This window comes from Chinchilla lanigera, unplaced genomic scaffold (assembly GCF_000276665.1).
Source record: "Chinchilla lanigera isolate Chin_1 unplaced genomic scaffold, ChiLan1.0 scaffold00010, whole genome shotgun sequence".
Classification (NCBI taxonomy): domain Eukaryota; kingdom Metazoa; phylum Chordata; class Mammalia; order Rodentia; family Chinchillidae; genus Chinchilla; species Chinchilla lanigera.
The window spans coordinates 14,393,121-14,411,474 of NW_004955411.1; the positions used below are offsets into that span (position 1 = coordinate 14,393,121).

General features: G+C 37.1%; 1 protein-coding gene across 15 annotated transcripts in view; it reads left to right on the forward strand.

Annotated features, from left to right (window-relative positions):
* The window catches only part of LOC102026408 (small integral membrane protein 8), a 119,341-nt gene that overhangs the window by 72,567 nt on the left and 28,420 nt on the right, over positions 1–18,354 (forward strand). For all 15 annotated transcript variants that reach the window (XM_013510852.1, XM_013510847.1, XM_013510856.1 and 12 more), the window contains 6 exons: positions 407–515; positions 1,087–1,170; positions 3,658–3,748; positions 5,504–5,692; positions 6,424–6,582; positions 7,902–8,110. In XM_013510852.1, the coding sequence (XP_013366306.1) occupies positions 407–515; positions 1,087–1,170; positions 3,658–3,748; positions 5,504–5,692; positions 6,424–6,582; positions 7,902–8,110 (841 nt within the window). The remainder of the gene's footprint in view (positions 1–406; positions 516–1,086; positions 1,171–3,657; positions 3,749–5,503; positions 5,693–6,423; positions 6,583–7,901; positions 8,111–18,354) is intronic.

Here is an 18,354-nt window from a genome sequence, read left to right on the forward strand (position 1 = left end):
AATTTTTTTGAATATACAAAATCATTTAGTCAAAGTGCAGGCGTAAGCATTTTCTCTATCAAGCCCTACAGCGCTGCTTATACATGGTGGGTTGGGCTTCTCAACACCCCCCATATTGCTTACCCTTCTTTTTAAATTTAAGAACACCATGATACAAATTTACTTTTGATGGCCACCGTCATTTACGTAAAGAGGAAATGGTCCAATCATACGAAGTCCCAGTTGCCCTTACTGCCTTCAGTAATGTCTTTCACTGTTAAAAACTTAATGAAAAAACAGGAGATACTAATAGCCACATAATAGTAAGTTAACAAATAATATGACTCTACAGATATAATAGAGGAAAAATCTAAAGAGAAAAATGTACCAATGAAATTATAAAAACTAATGTATTTTATTTACCCAGAATGCCTCTCACTCAAGCCGAAAGCGTTATAAAGAATATCATTCGAGAAATAGCACAAGAGTGTGCGGCCCATGGGGAGATTGTCTCTGAAACTCTGGTTGCTTTTATGGTAAGAATGACTCGTTGTGCAAATTATTTTTTTATTAGAGATGTTTAAAATTCTGTCGAGCATTCCTTGATGTGTTTTGGCTGAAAACGTTGAGGTAATGGAAGAAGTTAGTAAAATATCTTTCAAAAGACTGCAAAGCATGTAAGTTTATAATGACTGATTTAGAAGTCTTCATGAGTTTTAGCAACATCAGTAGTGCTGTCCTGCGGAGGAATTTCTTTAACGTATGTTTTTGCTCATTGTTGTTAAAATTACTCATTGCTCTGGCTTCTGTTGTCTTGCTTTTGGTAACAATACACAGTGAGAATATGATAACATATATCATAGTTTCCCAATGTAAAATCCCACTATTGCTTTCGACTTTTTCCCCACATAATTTTTCTAGTACCATATTCAAGTTTGGTATTTATTACTTCCTTTCTTCAACCTCTATTGAAGGGCTGGGTAATCATAAAAAAAAGTAGCTGAAAATTCAAGCTAAGAGTAATCAAAAGGTAATTTAAAAACAGGAAGATATGAAATTCATAGTAATGTGAAAAACTTATGTAATCGTTTCTTTTCCTACCCTCAGGTGAAAGCTGTTGTTCTAGATCCAAGCAATGGCTTTAACATAGACAGAACCCTCATGAAAAGTGATGTGCAGAAACTCGTTAAGGTGATTGTCTAAAGACCCTAAAGTTTGGAATTACTTCTTTTCCATTTAATATGCAGTATTTTGTGTTATTTATTACTGACTTCAGTGACATGAAAAAGAAATCAAATAGTGGTACAAAGACATTAGGAATTTCTTTTCTTTTTTTTTTTTTTTTTTTTTTTTTCTGAAAGTCTGGAGATACATAGGCTGCTCTTCCTGGCTTCCTAGGGTATCTCCTTTGGCATGTGGCTTTCATCCGTGGTCACAAGATAGCACCTGTAGGCAGAAACAAGGGGGAAGGCAAGGGAATACTATATATGTGACAACTAGATTTGTCATTTTCTATCTAGGAAATAATCCTTCCGATCTCAGAATCCCTCCATTCTCCTTACGTGTATTGGCCAGAATGGCACTGTGACTGTGGGACTTTCCCCACCCTCTCTTCTGAGGGAAGTGTTTGCCCCAGTCCAAATTAGGACTCTTAATAAGAAAGGAGGGCCATACATACCAGGAAAGAAGGAGTGTTCACCCAAGTATTTGTGTGATATCTTTTTATTAATCTATAACATTGAAAACATTATAAACTGGTTTGTCATATGCTGTAAAGTGAAATAATTCTAAATTCATAGTGACCAGCCGTGCATCACAGTGACTAGCCATTTCTAAGAGACAGTGATATAATAAGCGAGTTCAACAAGAAAGGCACTCACAAGAAACTCAAAAAGGCAGGAACGAACAAAGCTTTATTAGCCAGCTGTTGGACAGTCTCTAACCAGGAGCCACAGAATATGTCCACACCACTCTGTCTCTCACCTTCCGTTTAAGTACATTTTAGGTTTCCATAGTAACCATTACTTCATTTTAGAAATCTCACAAGAATGTCACAGAATTATCACAAAGTTTACCTTTCTCAGAAGGTAGGACAGCCAAAATCCAAATGACCATTGCAGTTTAACCTTCAGCTTACTACCCAAACTCTCCTGTTTGTTCAGTTCCTATTTTATGACTTTACTCTGCCTTTAAGCAAGTTGATAACTAACCAAAGGGCCTGGGTGTGGGGGTGTCAGTTACAGCTTAAGTGACTGCTCTTACTATGAAGTTAAAACCAGAAAAAATGGAGTCTCTCTTGCCCTATTAACATAAGCAACCGGAACTGGAGGAGGAGCAATTAAGAAACTGAAGTATACTGGCTGAGTGGGGGCATTTTCTGTTACAGTCTATAGACGCTTCTGAGTTCAAGAAGAAATTTGGAAGCCTGGAGCTTGGAATGTTGTTAAGATAAGTCTGCAGTAGTGACTCCTTTATATCACAGGCAGCCTAGAGCTAGGTTGGTCTAACCTGATTTTAAAGGTGGTATAATTCCTTTTCTTAACCATGAGTAAGGAAAACGATTTCGAACTGTGATGGTCAATCAGAAATTTTACTGGCAAGCTATAGAGGCGGCTCAAGGAGGGACAGAAAATTTTTCTCCTTTTCATAGCTCCACAAGTGTTTTTTTTTTTTTTTTTTTTTTTTATTTCCCAACTCAGTTAAGCTGGAATCAAACATTTTTTTTGCCAGTATTGGTTTGCAACCCAGGGCCTTTGCACTGAACTACATCCCCAACCCCCACCTTTTTTTCTGAGACAGGGTCTTGCTAAGTCACTAAGCTTGCAGTCCTCCCGCCTCAACCTCAGAGTGCTGGGGTTACCAGTGTGTGCCACCATGCCTAGCTTCAATATACTTTTAATGTGACAGGTAGAGAAACTCAATGTATAATTCAAGTCATCAGAAATGTTTCCTTTTTTCTCAATTGAAAGTCAGGTAGATTAGCTAATCCTTTTATTTGTAAAGTCTACTTTTAGGACAATACCTACTTCTCTACTGGAAGGGACCCAGATGCATGGGTTTCCTTAAAGACAGATGTTCTCAGTCTTGCATTCTACTGAACCAAATTTCCAGATCTTTAGTTCTTATTTTGAGAGAGGATCTCCTAAGCTGCCTCAAAATTGCTACCCTCCCGCCTCTGCCTCATGAGTAGCTGGGATCACAGTCATGCACTATGCCTGAAGAAATTTGAAACAGAGGGTAGAGCCAGAGAAATTTCGTGAGGAGAGGGCAGCACTTGCAGCAGCATTTTATAAAATGCATGTGACCTCCAGCATCAGTATAGTGTTGATCCAGGCTCAGATACATAGTAGTGAGTATCTAGGGGAGCTCTAGACTGAAATACAAGTTTCATGGAACATTTACCCGCATTTATAGTTCTCAGACTAAAACATCAGGCTTCTTGCCCTCAACTGGACTATTAGCCACCTTGGTTAACTCAAGGGAAATAGCTTATTACTTGGTACATATTGCTGGTTAAGTAAACTATAAAACCTGAAGTTCTCAAGGAGAAAAAAAAATAATAAAGAGGGGCTGTTGGTGTATTAATATCAGGAACTATTGCTTTGGTGTTTCTCTTTGTTTTTGAAAATAACTTAGTGTTTCAGGAAATAGAATCTTTTGTTGGCTATTCTGTTCTAGCTTTGTGTGACTCGGCTACTGGATACTAAAAATCCATCCCTGGACACCATTAAGATGCAAGTTTACTTTGATATGAATTACACAAGTCGAGGTAACCTATTACCTACCCATTTTGATACTTTCAAGAGGGTTTTTATGTTGTAATTCAGGTAAGAAAGGTATTTGATAAGGACTTTATTTAATGAAATTAACATTTGTTGTCTTTTGAAATGTTTCCCAACTTCAATGTGTCAGGCAGTTTTCTGTTCCTATAGCAAATACTTGAGATAATAAAGACAGGACAGGTTTATTTTGGCCCAAAATTTCAGGGTTCACTGCATGACTGGTTGGCCCCGTTGCTTTGGCCCGTGGTGGTACATCATGGTGAGAGCGTGTAGTAGGGAAAAACCACTCCCCTCACTGCTGGGAAGCTAAAAAGGAGGAAAGACTGGTGCCCCACAATGCCCTTGGAGTGCCTGCCCCCAGTGGCACAAAGATCTTCCGTTGTGCCCTACCTCTTCTGGGCTCACCACCTCCCAAAAAATGCAGATAAAACCTTTAACACATAGACCTTTGGGGGATACTTACCTAACTATAGCACTAGAAAAGTATAATAATTTTGGAAATGCTTTATGAGAAAAATACCAATAGGCTTTGTAAATGTTGAAAGTAATTTCAATTTTTATGCCCATAGAAATTATGTTTCCAAGTCTGCTGGTTTTTAACCTTTATGGTACTAAGACATAATAATTAGAAAGTCGAACATCCATCCCACTGAAGTTAAAAAATTTTTAATTTATAGATGTCTCTCATTTCTGGTTTACTGCTTCATAATATGTAAATTATATAGCTACCTAAAAATGAAATTAATTATGGGAAATTTAAATTTAGCATTTATTACATTACATAAATAATTTAATGCATGTGTCAAAGTCAAATTGTAAATAAGACAGAATGGAAAATAAATTCCTCTATACACTGTATCTTCCCCTGCTATACTTACTGTTTTTTGTAGTTATCATTAATCTTCACTGATTATTAACCATTTCATCATTTCTTTGTCATTTTTCTCTCTAGGCATTAGAGTTTCAGTTATGCTACATATGTAAAATCATATGTAATTTTAAATTTTGCTTAATAATACATTTTTGAATAGGTAAAATAGTCATGAATTGAAGAAATGTAATTTATATATTTTTTAATTTGCAAAAAAGTTCTCATTTACTTTTGTGGTAAGGTTATGGATATGAACTGTGTGTTCTTGAAATATGATTATTGGTCTTGTAATAGGAATGTCAGATGTCTTTCTGAGTCAGTCGCAAGAATTGCTAAAAATGGCCTTTTGACACAATTAAACCTGTACATTAGCATATCATAGGAAGACAGAGGAGGAATAAAGTTCTTGATGCATATTATCACTAATATTACTCAGAGGAAGTTTATCTAGAACTAGAAATATACATAATTGACAAAGAATATATATACTACATATATACAATATATATGACCTATATTTATAGCATATGTAAGCACATATAATTAGATACTATATGTAGTGTGTGTGTGGTGTAGAAATGGTCTTCTCTACTTTCCATTTAATTGGGAAGTGTAGTCTTTTCTGATATTTGCTGTTAGATTGTTTTAATTCTTAAGTGTTTTAGTAAAGTATTCCATTTAAATCTCTGTAGTAAATGTTTCCCGCTGCATCTCTGTTTTGAGGTTGTGTGATGGCCACTGATTTTTTAGTTATTACATCCTAAGAAAGTACTTGTTTCCCTGCAGTAGAAATGACAAGCACTTTTCTCTGGTCCTTATGTGAGAATTCTAAATATCAAATATATGGAATGCTGTTATTTGCCAATTTTAGAGGACTTTCTTGAAGAACATCACCGAGTCCTAGAGTCCAGATTAAGCTCTGTTAGCAGAGAAATTACGGACAACAGAGCAAGTGCTAGAGAAGAGCTGGAAAGTCTCTACCGAAAGATTGTCAGCTATGTGTTACTACGCTCCGGGCTTGGATCCCCTACAGACCTCAAGATCGTCAGAGAGGCAACAGGTACAAAATAGAAATAATTTCCATTCCACAAGTGAAAATATATGATTATTATATTCTATAAAATATGTTAAAATTGAAGTTTCCTTTTTATCTGAAAAAACAACACAAGTTAGAATTTACCCAGACTTCTTTTAAACCGTGCATCCAATTCTAAACCTCAAGTAGAACCTCTACAAAATGAAAACTTGTTCATTTGCTTAGAGCTGTACATGTCCTGGGACCTATTACACCTCATCAGAAAAACACTGGTAATAATGTTGAAGGTACTGGGACATCTGGGAAGGGATCTTTCATGTAGGTAGAAGGAGCTGAGTCTGCCACTCCAGATGATGGTGATGGAAACTATTTTATCCTCAGGAAATACTTTCCTGCTTTCACAAAATGAGAAGTAGGCGAGAAGTCCAGGCTTCCTGTGCTTTCTTCTATAGTTATTTTAAGCATAGATTTTTCTACTGAGAGCCCTAGTTGGGAAGTGTGTTTTAATGATCATTACCAAACAATTTTCTGATGGAGGTGTAATTATTACAAATGTACCTGAGGCAATGACATTGTATTTAGTAGTCCATCTTTGATACATGATACATTTTGCTATGTATTCTGTTATCAGGTATCAGAAATTTAAAGAATCACTAGAAGGACAAGTTCTTTAGCTTTCTGCTGAAAGAAACTCGTAATCTGAGTTCTGATATTTATTCTATAATTTTGTCTTCTCCTTTTCTGGTTTATTTCAGCTGCCTTACAGAGTGTTTTTCCTCAGGCTGAGCTTGGGACATTTCTAACTCTTTCTAAAAAGGACAAAGAACGCCAGCTGAAAGAGCTCACCATGATTGTTACTGGAATTCGCTTATTTAACAGAGATTGTGGAAAAGGAGGCGAAGGCATTGATGATTGTAAGGATGTTATTAGGTTAATTCTAAAAGTGATGTATGTTTGAAATTTAAGCTGCACAGTGAGGAAAATAATACATAGCACATCACTGGCATTCTGAGGTTTTAAGATTTGCAATTTTGACTATTCCTTAAAAATGACTACTGTTCATAATATGTCATAATTCTTACTTTTGCTGAGGTAAGGCTGAATTTTATGTACCATGAAGCTAGTGCAAGACTGTGAATCAGTTGAAAAGAGGTGGGGGCCCTGCCAAGAGGCTAGGCTTTCCAGTTCAGCGAGGGTTTGTGTTTATTCCAAGTCACCCAAAGAAAATAAAACTATGTGACCTAAAAATAAAAAGTACCCTGGTAAGAAAACAGTTGCTTGTACTGTTAATGGAATACAAAAGTCCAAGGGGAGATATTTGCATATCTGTAAATTCAAGAGCATCTAGTATGTTGTTATAGAAATAACACATTCACTTTAAGTTTGAAAGTGTTTACAAAATACTTACTTCAGGACCTACCAGTAGAATTAACTCATTATGAATATGAATTTGGTATTCCTGTAGGCCCATTGAGAAGGTGTTGATGGCTTTCACCAGACTTCTGATCATTAAATGCTGGATCAGTATTTTTTTTGTTGTTTTTTTTTTGTTTGTTTTTCTCCGGTACCAGGAACCGAACTCATGACCTTGCGCTTGCCAGGCAGACGCTTTGCCGCTGAGCTAAATCCCCAGCCCCTGGATCAGTATTATTAGTAGGGTAATATTTTTCTTGTAGTAGGTCTGAGCCCAGGGCTTTGGGCCTGCTGGGCAAGTGCTCTACCACAGAGCTCTACCCACAGCCCTAACTTTTTCCATTTTAAAAGCTGTTTTAAAAAGTCAGGATCCCATTCTTCAGACAGTTTCTTCCTTACTAGACCCTTCTGTTTTCACCATCCAGAGGAGTTCCTGGTGAAGTATACTTCTTAAATTTGTTTTTACAAATAGAAAAGATGCTAGAAAGAGGGATTAGTGGCCATTTTAGAGGCAACTGGTCAATCGCACATAATACCAAAGTCTACCTATGCTTTAAACTCTTCTGTATTTTAGTGACAAAAGCTAATATGCTTTAACTTTTGGTTATCATTCTGACAATATCTTTTGCTTGAAGATGTTCTTTTTGGAGTCTTTTCTTTATAATATGGGACGATGAAACACTTGAGACTCATTATTAAGTTCATTGAGGAAAAAGACTAACTCAAAGTAATGCTTAAAGTATGTACCCTTTCTGGGCTCTTTTCTTCTTAACTTTTCTTTCACTCCCTTATGCCAGTCTTCTTATGCCCTCGCAAACAGTGCCAGCTATTCTCCATGAAGCCATCCCAGCCACCACTCAGTATATTGACTCCCAACTTCAGAATGCCCAGGAGCAGGTGTATCATTACACAGCCATCCTTGAGAAAGTGACGAAGAACCCACTCATGGGTCAAGAACTTCAGCAGTATATGATAAAAGAAGCACTCTATAATATGCGACAGTATGAGATCTTCCTGCAGATCATCTTGGTGAGTTCATTTCACAAGACCTGGACTTCTTTGTATAGTGTAATCTCTTTACAACCAGGTCATTAGTTAAGGAGGTGCTCAATGTATATCATATATCATATCAGGAGGGCCAGGAATTAAAACAGAAACAGGAAAGTTGGATTTTGACTTTAATGCAATTATATTGGTAGAAATTGATTTTGTATTTGCTGATTTTCTTTGGTACCTGATGGTTATGACATGCAGAAGTTAGGCAATGCTATGTCTGTGTACGAAAGTGAGATTGTGTTGTTTTAATTTGGAGCAAGTGTCTATTGTTTGGTAGGTAGTTGACTCTCAAATAATTTTTATGTAGTCAACTGTTTTTATTGTAAAAACTGATAGGAACAATTTTTATAGCTGACATCCTTAGCTCTCATGAACAAGCCAAACAGTACCCCCAGGCTATATGTATGACTCGGTCTGAAACTGCCACTGCAGTACACAACCTAGAAATCAACTTTCTGCACATAAGTTCTTTACAGATCCACACACTCCTAAGTGTTCTGTTTTGCTTATCTCCTTGAACTGTGAAGAGTTGAAAATACGATAAAGTGATCATTATAAACATTTTAAAGGCAGCAGTGCCCTTTCTTTCAGATAGAAACTTACTCAGAATGCTAAAACTATAAAGAAGAAAACTCAATGAAGGGATTGGAGGACCCATTTCACTTTGAAATATCCCCATGATACCTCAGGCTTCCAGTGAAGAGTTTACTGCTGTGTGTGATCAGGAAAAGAAAGTGCCTGTTCTCATACCACAGATGACATGGAAGGCTTCTGTAACTGCAGAAGGTCTGGGAATTTCTCGCCACCAGCAGAATAGCAATTTTGCTGCGATATTAGCTGGTTGTCCTCTAATCCAATTCAGTTCTGACCCTATCTGCCTGGAGACAGCATCAGTCCCACACACTGAGAGCTCAGTCTCAGGACTGTCCTCTGCCTCGCGCTCTTCAGGTACCAGTCATCCAAGCCCCAGCTTGCCTTACCCATCCTTCTGACCGACCAGCTGTAAACTAGGGTTCTCACGACGTCTTCCTTGGGTTTAATTAATTTGCTCCAGTGACTCACAGAACCCTGGGAAATAGTCACTTCATTTTACCAGTTTATTATAAAGAATGTGACAGAGGATACTGTGGAGATGTCTAGGAAAGGGATGGGAGCAAAGGTGTGGGCCTTGCATCTTCATTCACTCTGGGTGTGCCACCTTCCAGGAACCTCCATGTGCTCACTATCTGGAAGCTCTCCAAACTAAGTCCTTCTGGAATTTTTTTGAGACTTCATTGCATTGGCACGATTGCTAGTTGGCTGGGTAGGGGGACCCAGGAAGCCTTGCATGTTTAGGTCCTTCTTGGCCTTTCTGTGCAAGATTCCTCCCTCCAGGATATAGGAAAGAACCTCCTCCACACATACACCCTTGAATCAGAGTCTTATGACCTACTGTTGGACAAGGTTAGTTCAGAGAATTGCTTTATGGTCAGCTCTAAGAGAGACAAGGAAATCTCAGAGTTTCTATGACCTGCCTTAGGGAAGAGAAATTCTCCTTTTTATGGTTTACCATGGGAAGGAGTTATGAGCCAGGAGCTGTAAATTAAATTAAAATCCCAATATATACCAAAAGAGATCCAAGATGATGAGATACAATTGTAAATATATATGCAACACATACCAGTACACCCAACTATATAAAACACACACTAATAGATATGAAAAGTCCAGTAAGTACTAATTGTAATAGTGCACCTCAGTACCCCACTGTCACAAATAGATCAACTGGAGAAAAAAATCAACAAGGAAATCCCAGAGCTGAACCAAACTTTTGAATGAGTAGATATCTAGAATGTTTCACCCAACAGCAACTGAATACATATTTTCTTCAGTAGCACATGGGGCTTTCTCCAAAATAGACCACATACTAACTCAAGAACATGCTGAAGTAAATAACAAGTAATGAAATTGCAAATCAATGGCAAAAGAAGATACAAAAAATACATAAACAGTTGGAAATTAAAAAACCAATGGATCACAGATGAACTTGAAGAAAAAATTACACAGTTTCTACAATTAAATGATAAAGCCAGTACAACATACTGGAACTATGGCATGCAATGAAAGCAGTCCTATGAGGGTTATTTATAGCAATGAATTCCCACATCAGAAAAAGAGTGAGCTCAAATAAATAACATAATGTTGAATGTCAAGATTGTAGAAAAAGGAGAGCAAGTCAAGCTCAAAGCTTGTATGAAGAAGGACATTATAAAGATCAGAATAGAAATTAATGTAACCAAGACTTAAAAAAACCATAAAGTATCAGTACATCAAAGAGTTGGTTCTTGGAAAGATTAAATACAATACACAAAACTCTTAGCCAATCTTATCAAAAGAAGGAAAAAAAGACACCCAAATCCATGTAATTAGAAATGAAAAGTGTGAAATCACATTGAATCCTACAGAAATCCAGAAGATCATCACTACCTATTTTGAGAAGCTACACTAGCAGTCTTTTTTTTTGGTACTGGGGATCGAACTCATGACTTCATGCTTGCCAGCCAGGTGCTATGCCACTATGCCCCCTGTTTAAAAATAGTTTATTTATAGCATTTGTGTATGTGTGTCTGTTTTTTTATGCTTTACATTGTAAATGTATATTGTTGTCCAAGGTAAGAATGTGTGCTCTAATAAGATGGAAAATTCAGAAGAAACAGACAGATTCCTAGATACAAATGAATTACCAAAGCTTAATTAAGAAGATATAAAACTTCTAAATAACCCAATATTAATTAATGAAATTGAAAAAGTAATTTTAAAAATTCCAACACAGAAAGGCAGGTCCTGACAGATTCACTGCACAATTCTATAAGAACTCAAGAGAAGAGTTAATGCTGCTGTTCCTCAAACTCTTCAATGAACATGAAAAGAAAGTAAGATCCCCGTAGTCATTCCTAGAAGCAAGCATTATCCTGATGCAAAAACCAGAGAAGAATTCAACCAAAAAAGAGAACTATAGGCCCGTCTTCTTAATGAACATAGATACAAAAATCCTCAATAAAATACTGGCACACAGAATGGAACAAATCATCAAAAAGATAATACACCATGACCAAGTAGGATTCATCCCAGGAATGCAGGGATGGTTCAACATATGCAAATCAATAAATGAAATATACCACATTAACAGAATCAATGACAAACACCACACGATCATCTCAATAGATGTAGAAAAATCATTTGACAAAGTCCAACAGCCATTCATGATAAAACCCTACACAGAATTGGAATAGATGGTTTTTATTTCAATCTGATACAAGCTATCTATGGCAGACCAACAGCCAACATCATCCTAAATTGGCAAAACCTGAAAGCTTTCACTATAAATTCAGAAATAAGACAAGGATGCCCACTACCACTACTCCTATTCAATGTGGTTGTGGAAACATTAGCCAAAGCAAATAGACAAGAAAAAGAAATAAAAGGAATAAGAATAGGAAAGAAAGAAGTTAAGTTTTTGTTATTCGCAGATGACATGATACTCTGCACAGAAGACCCTAAGAAATTCACCAAAAGACTCCTAAAATTAATAAATGAATTCAGTATTATAGCAGGATACAAAGTCAACACTCAGAAATCAATAGCATTCCTGTACACAAATAACAAATGCACTAAGAAATAAATTAGGGAAACAACACCTTTTACAATAGCATGGACAAAAATGAAATACTTAGGAATTAGTCTAATGAAGGAAGTGAAAGACTATTACACTGAAAACTACAGTACTCTGACAAAGGAGATTGTCTCGGTTACTTTTCTCTCATTGCTGAGACAGAATACCTAACACCTAAAATTAAGGAAGCAAAGGTTTATTTAGCTCACAGTTTGTGGAGATTTCAGTCCATACTCAGCTGGTTCCAAGGCAGAGTGGCACATGGCAGAGGCAACAGTTCATGACAGCGGAAAGTAGCAAAAGCGGCAAGAGCAAAAGGGAGGAGGAGCAGTGGGAAGAGCAAGCCTCTTTCCCTCCTTATATTGTATGCACTCTTCCTGCCCCAGAGTGGTGGAGCTGTCACACCCATAATTGAAACATTGGACCATAGATCAATGATAAACTCTAGAAGCCCACCCCATGACTGCATGAGGCTTTGAGGGGACATCCAGACACAAACCATAACCGAGATGAAAGAAGATATCAGAAAATGGAAAGATATCCCTTGCCCATGAATAAGAACCAACATTGTGAAAATGGCCATACTCCCAAAACTGTTACACAGATTTAATACCATCCCAATCAAAATAGCAAAGCATACCTCACAGAATCAAAGAAAACAATCCTAAAATTCACATGGTCCCAAATCAGTAGCATTCCTGTACACAAATAACAAATGCACTAAGAGATAAATTAGGGAAACACCTTGTACAATAGCATTGACAAAAATGAAATACTTAGGAATCAGTCTAATGAAGGAAGTGAAAGACTATTACACTGAAAACTACAGTACTCTGAAAAAGGAGATTGTCTTGGTTACTTTTCTCTCATTGCTGAGACAGAATACCTAACACCCAAAATTAAGGAAGCAAAGGTTTATTTAGCTCACAGTCCCAGAAGAGACCCAGAACAGCAAAAGCAATTCTGGACAAGAGAAAGGCACAGGGCATTACAATTCCTGAGTTGAAGTTATACTGTGAACCCCTAGGGAAAGAAACAGTATGTTATTGACAAAAAACAAAACAAACAAAAAACAGACTTGATGGCTGATGGATCATAGTACAAGATGCAGAAAGAAGTCTATGTAAACTTAATTTCCTTATCTTTGATAAGGAGGACAAACACCTTCACTACAAGAAAAATAGCCTCTTTCCTAAATGGTACTGGAAAAACTGGCTTTCCACAGGCTGAAGGCTGAACCTAGTTTTCATGCACTAAACTAAAATTAGAATGGATCAAAGATCTACCTATAAAAACAGAAACAATCTTCTGGAAGATAAATAGGTAGAACTCTTGACAACTTAGGTGTAAGCAAAGACTTTATGAACAAAACCCTGACTGCACAGGAAACATTACAAAGAATAAACAAGTGGGACCTCGGAAAGCTTTTTCCCAGCAAAAGAAAACATCAACAGAGGAACAGACAACCCACAAAGTGGGAAAAAAGTTTAGCCAGTTGACCCTTGGACAAAGGACTAATATCTATAATATATAAAGAACTAAAAAAAGTCAGACCACCCCCCAAATTTAAAGACCCAATCAAAAAATGGGCATTTGAGACAAATACACTTCTCAGATGAAGAAGTACAAACAGCAAATAAATATATGAAAAAATGTTCAGTATCACTGGTCACTCAAGAGATGCAGATTAAAACAACAGTGAGATTCCATCTCAAGAAGGAATAGCTCTCATCAAAATAAATCAGTAACAAATACTGGAGGGGCTGTGGGGGAAAAGGAACCCTTCTCCACTGCTGGTGGGAGTGTAGATTGGTGCAACCACTGTGGAAATCAGTGTGGAGATTTCTTTGAAAAAAAAACTAGGATTAGAGGTCACATTTGACTGAGCTATTCTCCTTTTGTGCATCTTGCTGGAAGAATTAAAAACATCATACCACAGCGGTATAGGCATACCCATGTTTATAACAGCACAGTTTGTAATAGCTAAATCTTGGAAACAACCCAAAAGCCTATCAACCAATGAGTGGATAAAAAAGATGTGGTGTGTTTTTTTTTTAATACAATGAAGTACTACTTAGCCATAAAGATAAACTGGAGACATTTCTCGGTAAATAGATGCACCTTGAGACCATACTCTTAAGTGAAATAAATCGGGCACATGTGTGTAAATACCACATTGTTTCTCTGGTGTGAGAAACCAGAAATGTAAATAACAACCAAAGTGTGCAATGGGCTTTGTGAAATAGGAAGAAGTTGTTCAAAAGAAAGGGGAAATAGGGAGGGAGAGGGGGAGAGGAAGGAAAGGAAAAGAAAAGATAAAATGCAGATACATGAAGGTTACTAAACACGATGTTTCTCATTCAAATAATTATAAATACACCTCAAATGGACCCTGGCATTACCCTGAAGTAATAAGTAACTCAAAGTTCGTACTCTAGAGGAAGTTTAAAGTTTACCAGGATGCTTCAGAGTAAAATAACTTTATACACTAAACAAAAACCAACCAATTACAAATACTGGTGAGGTTGTGGGGAACTTTGTTGGTGGGAGCATAAAATTGTACAACCAATATGGAAATCACTATGAAACTTCCTAAAAAAAACTAAAATTAGAGGTTGCATTTGACCCAGCCATTCCCCTTCTAGTCATCTTTCTGAAAGAATTAAAAACATCAATACACAATGACACATGCATGCCTGTGTTTCTAAAAGCACAGTTTATCACAGCTAAATCTTGGAAACAGTCCATATGCTCATCAGCAGATAAATGGATAAAGGAAATGTGGCATTTACATACAATGGAGCACTTCTCTGCCATAAGGAAGGATACCCTTGAGTGAGTGTTAAGTAAATGGATGCACCTTGAGACCGTAAGAAGACACACAATTTAAATATTGCATTATTTCACTTGTATGGGAAACCCTAAGGGCAAACAAGGAGCAAAATGGACAATAGACATTGGGAAGTTGGAAGAACGTGTTCAAATGAGAGAGGGAACAAATGAGGGCAAAGAGGGAAGGGAAGAAGGAAAAGGGGATTAAATAAACAAAGAAAGGAGGAAAAATGGAAACAGACTTCTGTGAACGGAGAAGGGAAGCATGGTTAAAGAGAGAGAAAGGAAATGGGAGAAAATTAAATTAAATTAATGGGAGTAAGTAAATTAAATTAATGGGAGTAAGATAAATTATGTGCAGGTACAAATTCCTTGATGCATGTGGGCGCTATGAATGGAAAATACGTACTAAAAGTTTTTTTTTTAAATGTTGATGCATTTATGATCACTGTCAGTGCCTTAGCAGAACAGCTCTCATTTCAACTTGGTAGGGAACAAGCTGAAGCGATGTTGTTTGTCCGGAAAGAATTTTATTTTCAAGCTCCTTGTTGCTCAAGTTACTGATAAGGTCTCTTATCTCAGCACGCTTCATGGCTGCTTTATACTGACTTTTCTCAGAGCCAGGGTGAGTTTTCCTTCTGATTCTTTTCTTCTGAGGCTTTATTTCTGTTGTTTTGTTCTTTTCACTACCCAGCCCTTTCCCGGGAATCTGGCTTAGTCACAGCTAAGGTTGATGAGCGCAGCATGGACAGTGGCTTACTCAGTATGAGTTCTAGGCTGTTAAATGTATTAGTTTATATTTAGTTGAGATTTCTTATCTTGAAATCTGTGGATAATATTCACATTATTTGAAGAGATATTAATAAAACGATTGAAGGATGATTTTGACTCTAAAGATTCTCTCTTGTCTAAATTCAGGTTATATAAAAGTTTTAAAACTCCAGCTTGGGTAGTGAGTTATGTTGTTTTGTTCTAATTGGGCCTTTATCCGCTTCAATGAACAAATTCATATATTGTGGGAAGGGGAGGTACAATCGCAATTTTATCGATTATCTTAGATAAGGGAGCAAAATTCCATCCTCGGGGGCTATTTAAGTGCAAGAAAGTTGAGAAGAAGCTGCTGGTTGTTACTGCGCAAGGACAAGTGTTGCTTGACAGAACCCTTCCTAAAACCTGTAGGTCAAGATTTTTGTAAAGCCAAAGCTCCCGACCCGGTATTTGAAGATCTGTTCATAGATGAAGCAATGATTCATCTGATTCATCTGAAAATGCATCCTGATTTTTTCTTGATGAGTGAGAAATAAGGAATGTATACTTATTTTACCTTGTTTTATTTTTATTGTACATTTTACATGAGATGCATCATCTTAGCACATTTTAAAAATATAATACAGTGGTATTAAGTATAGGCACTAGTGTCAACTGTAGGTCTCAGCTTATTTGTCATGCATAACCGTCATGCCTGTTGATTAGTAGCTGCTGCTCTCCTCTGCTAGTCCTCAGAAACCATCCTCCTCCTCCCTAATCTATGGGTTGGACTGTACGTGTTGAATACTGTCCATAGAAGGAAGTACGAGGGACTTATAAATTGTTTTTGGCCTTTTTGAGACAGGGTCTCGCTATGCAGTTCAGGCTGGCCTTGAGCTCACTTTGTAGCCCAGGCTGGTTTCAAACTTGCAACGATACTCCTGCCTCAGCCTCCCCAGTGCTGGGATTACAGGTGTGCACCACCACGCCTGGCTGGGATTTATAAATTTTGAGTTTTTCCATTTTTATTTTTTATTAGTACATGTTTGTGGTACCTAATGATCACATCCCTTGTGGGATGCTGGCTCAAGTACATTATGCATCTTAATTCTTTTTCACGCCCTTCTACTCCTTTTCTTCCCCTCTCCATCTCTTGATCCCCATCCTATTTGAGAAAGTTCTATCTCCCTACCACCTATTATCTAGGTATTATTTTGTTCTTTGTTTATATTTTTGTTGCTCATGTAAGAGATACTGTAGAATGTTTAAATTTGTGTCTGTCTTATTACATTATGGATTCATAGGTACCTATGGATTCAAGGTGTGTCCCTTTTCCTACAAGTGACCAAGTTTATCCTTCTCTATAGCAGAATACTGCTACATTCTATGTGAATACTATTTTCTTTATTTAGTCATCTGTTGGTGGACAAATAGGCTGCTTCCAAGATTTAGCTTTCTATTTTTTTCTTTCAATTCTTTTCTTGTCCCCTTTCCCTTCCCTCCAGCCCCCTCCCTCCATCTCTTATTGCCCTTTCCATTTGAAAAAGATCTCTCTACTTCTTATTATCTATTTTTTATGTTGCTCTTTATTTATAATTTAGGTTTCTCCTGCAAGTGCAACCGTACAGTACTTAAACTTGTGTGTCTGATGTATTTCATTAATATTATAGTGACAAGATGTGTCCATTATCTATGAATGTCTCAAGTTTATCCTTTTTATGGCAGAATAGTACTCTGTTGTGTATAAATACCACATTTTCTTTATCCAGTCAGCTGTTGATGGGTATATAGACTGTTTCCAACACTTAGCTATTATGAATTGTGTTGCTATAAACATAGGCATGCATGGATCACTGTAATATGCTGTCTTTAACTCTTCTGAGAAAATACCTAGGCAGGGACTAGCTTGGTCAAATGGAATATCTATTTTAGTTTTTTTGAGGAATCTCCATACTCATTTCCATAGTGGTTTTACTATTTTATGTTCCCACCAGCAATGAAAAGGGTTCCTGTATTTCCACAGATTTGCCAGTATGTGTTATTATTTGATCTCTTGATGATAGCCATTCTTTTTGGGGTAAGATGGAATCTATTTGGCCCAAATTGTTGAGCATTTCTTTATGTATTTATTTGCCATCTGTACTGCTTACTCTGAGATGTATCGATTCATTTCAGTTGCCCGTTTTTAATTGGGTCTTTCATTTTGGGAGGTATAATTTTCGTGAATTCTTTATATTCTACATACTACTCCTCTATGAGAAATAGCCAGCAAATTTTTAGGTTGTCTCATCACTTCTGTAGTTGTCTGTTTACTCTGTTGTTTATTTTTCTGTGCAGAAGCTTTTTAATGTGGTGTAACCCCATTTGTTGATTCTTGGTACTATTTCCTATGTCCCTGGGATGTTTTTCAGAGAATCCTTTCCTATCCCTATGACATCAAAGTGTTATCTAGCCGGGCATGATGGCACACATCTGCAATCCCAGGATGTGGGAGGCTAAGGCGGGAGGATCACTGCAAGTTTGAGCCCAGTTTGGGCTACATAGTGAGTTTCAGACCAGATTGGACTACACAGCAATACCCTGTCTCAAAAAGCTAAAAAGAAAAAAAAAAAAAAGAAAAGAAAAGAATTTTATCTTCCAAAACAGGGGTGGGGGAAAGGAGATGAAGAAACATGGTGGCATCACATGTTTTCCATAAACATTGGCTGTGCTATGATAAAATATTTTCAGAGATGCTATCCCTAGAGGACTGACAGTACAAAGAACTCTGTCCTTGCCAATAAGTTCCTTTTGGTAATTTAGAAGTAGAATGAGTGTTCTAGAACATTATCAGGAAACAAAATCCAGAAGTACTGTGTGCCTCCATACTCTGTGAAGCCACTCTGGAAGCAGTGGGCGACACGAGCTCTAGGGTGTCTTCCACTATAGCTTTTTTTTTTTTTTTTTAAAGAATAAAAGAAGGATAACATAATAATAGGGGGGACTT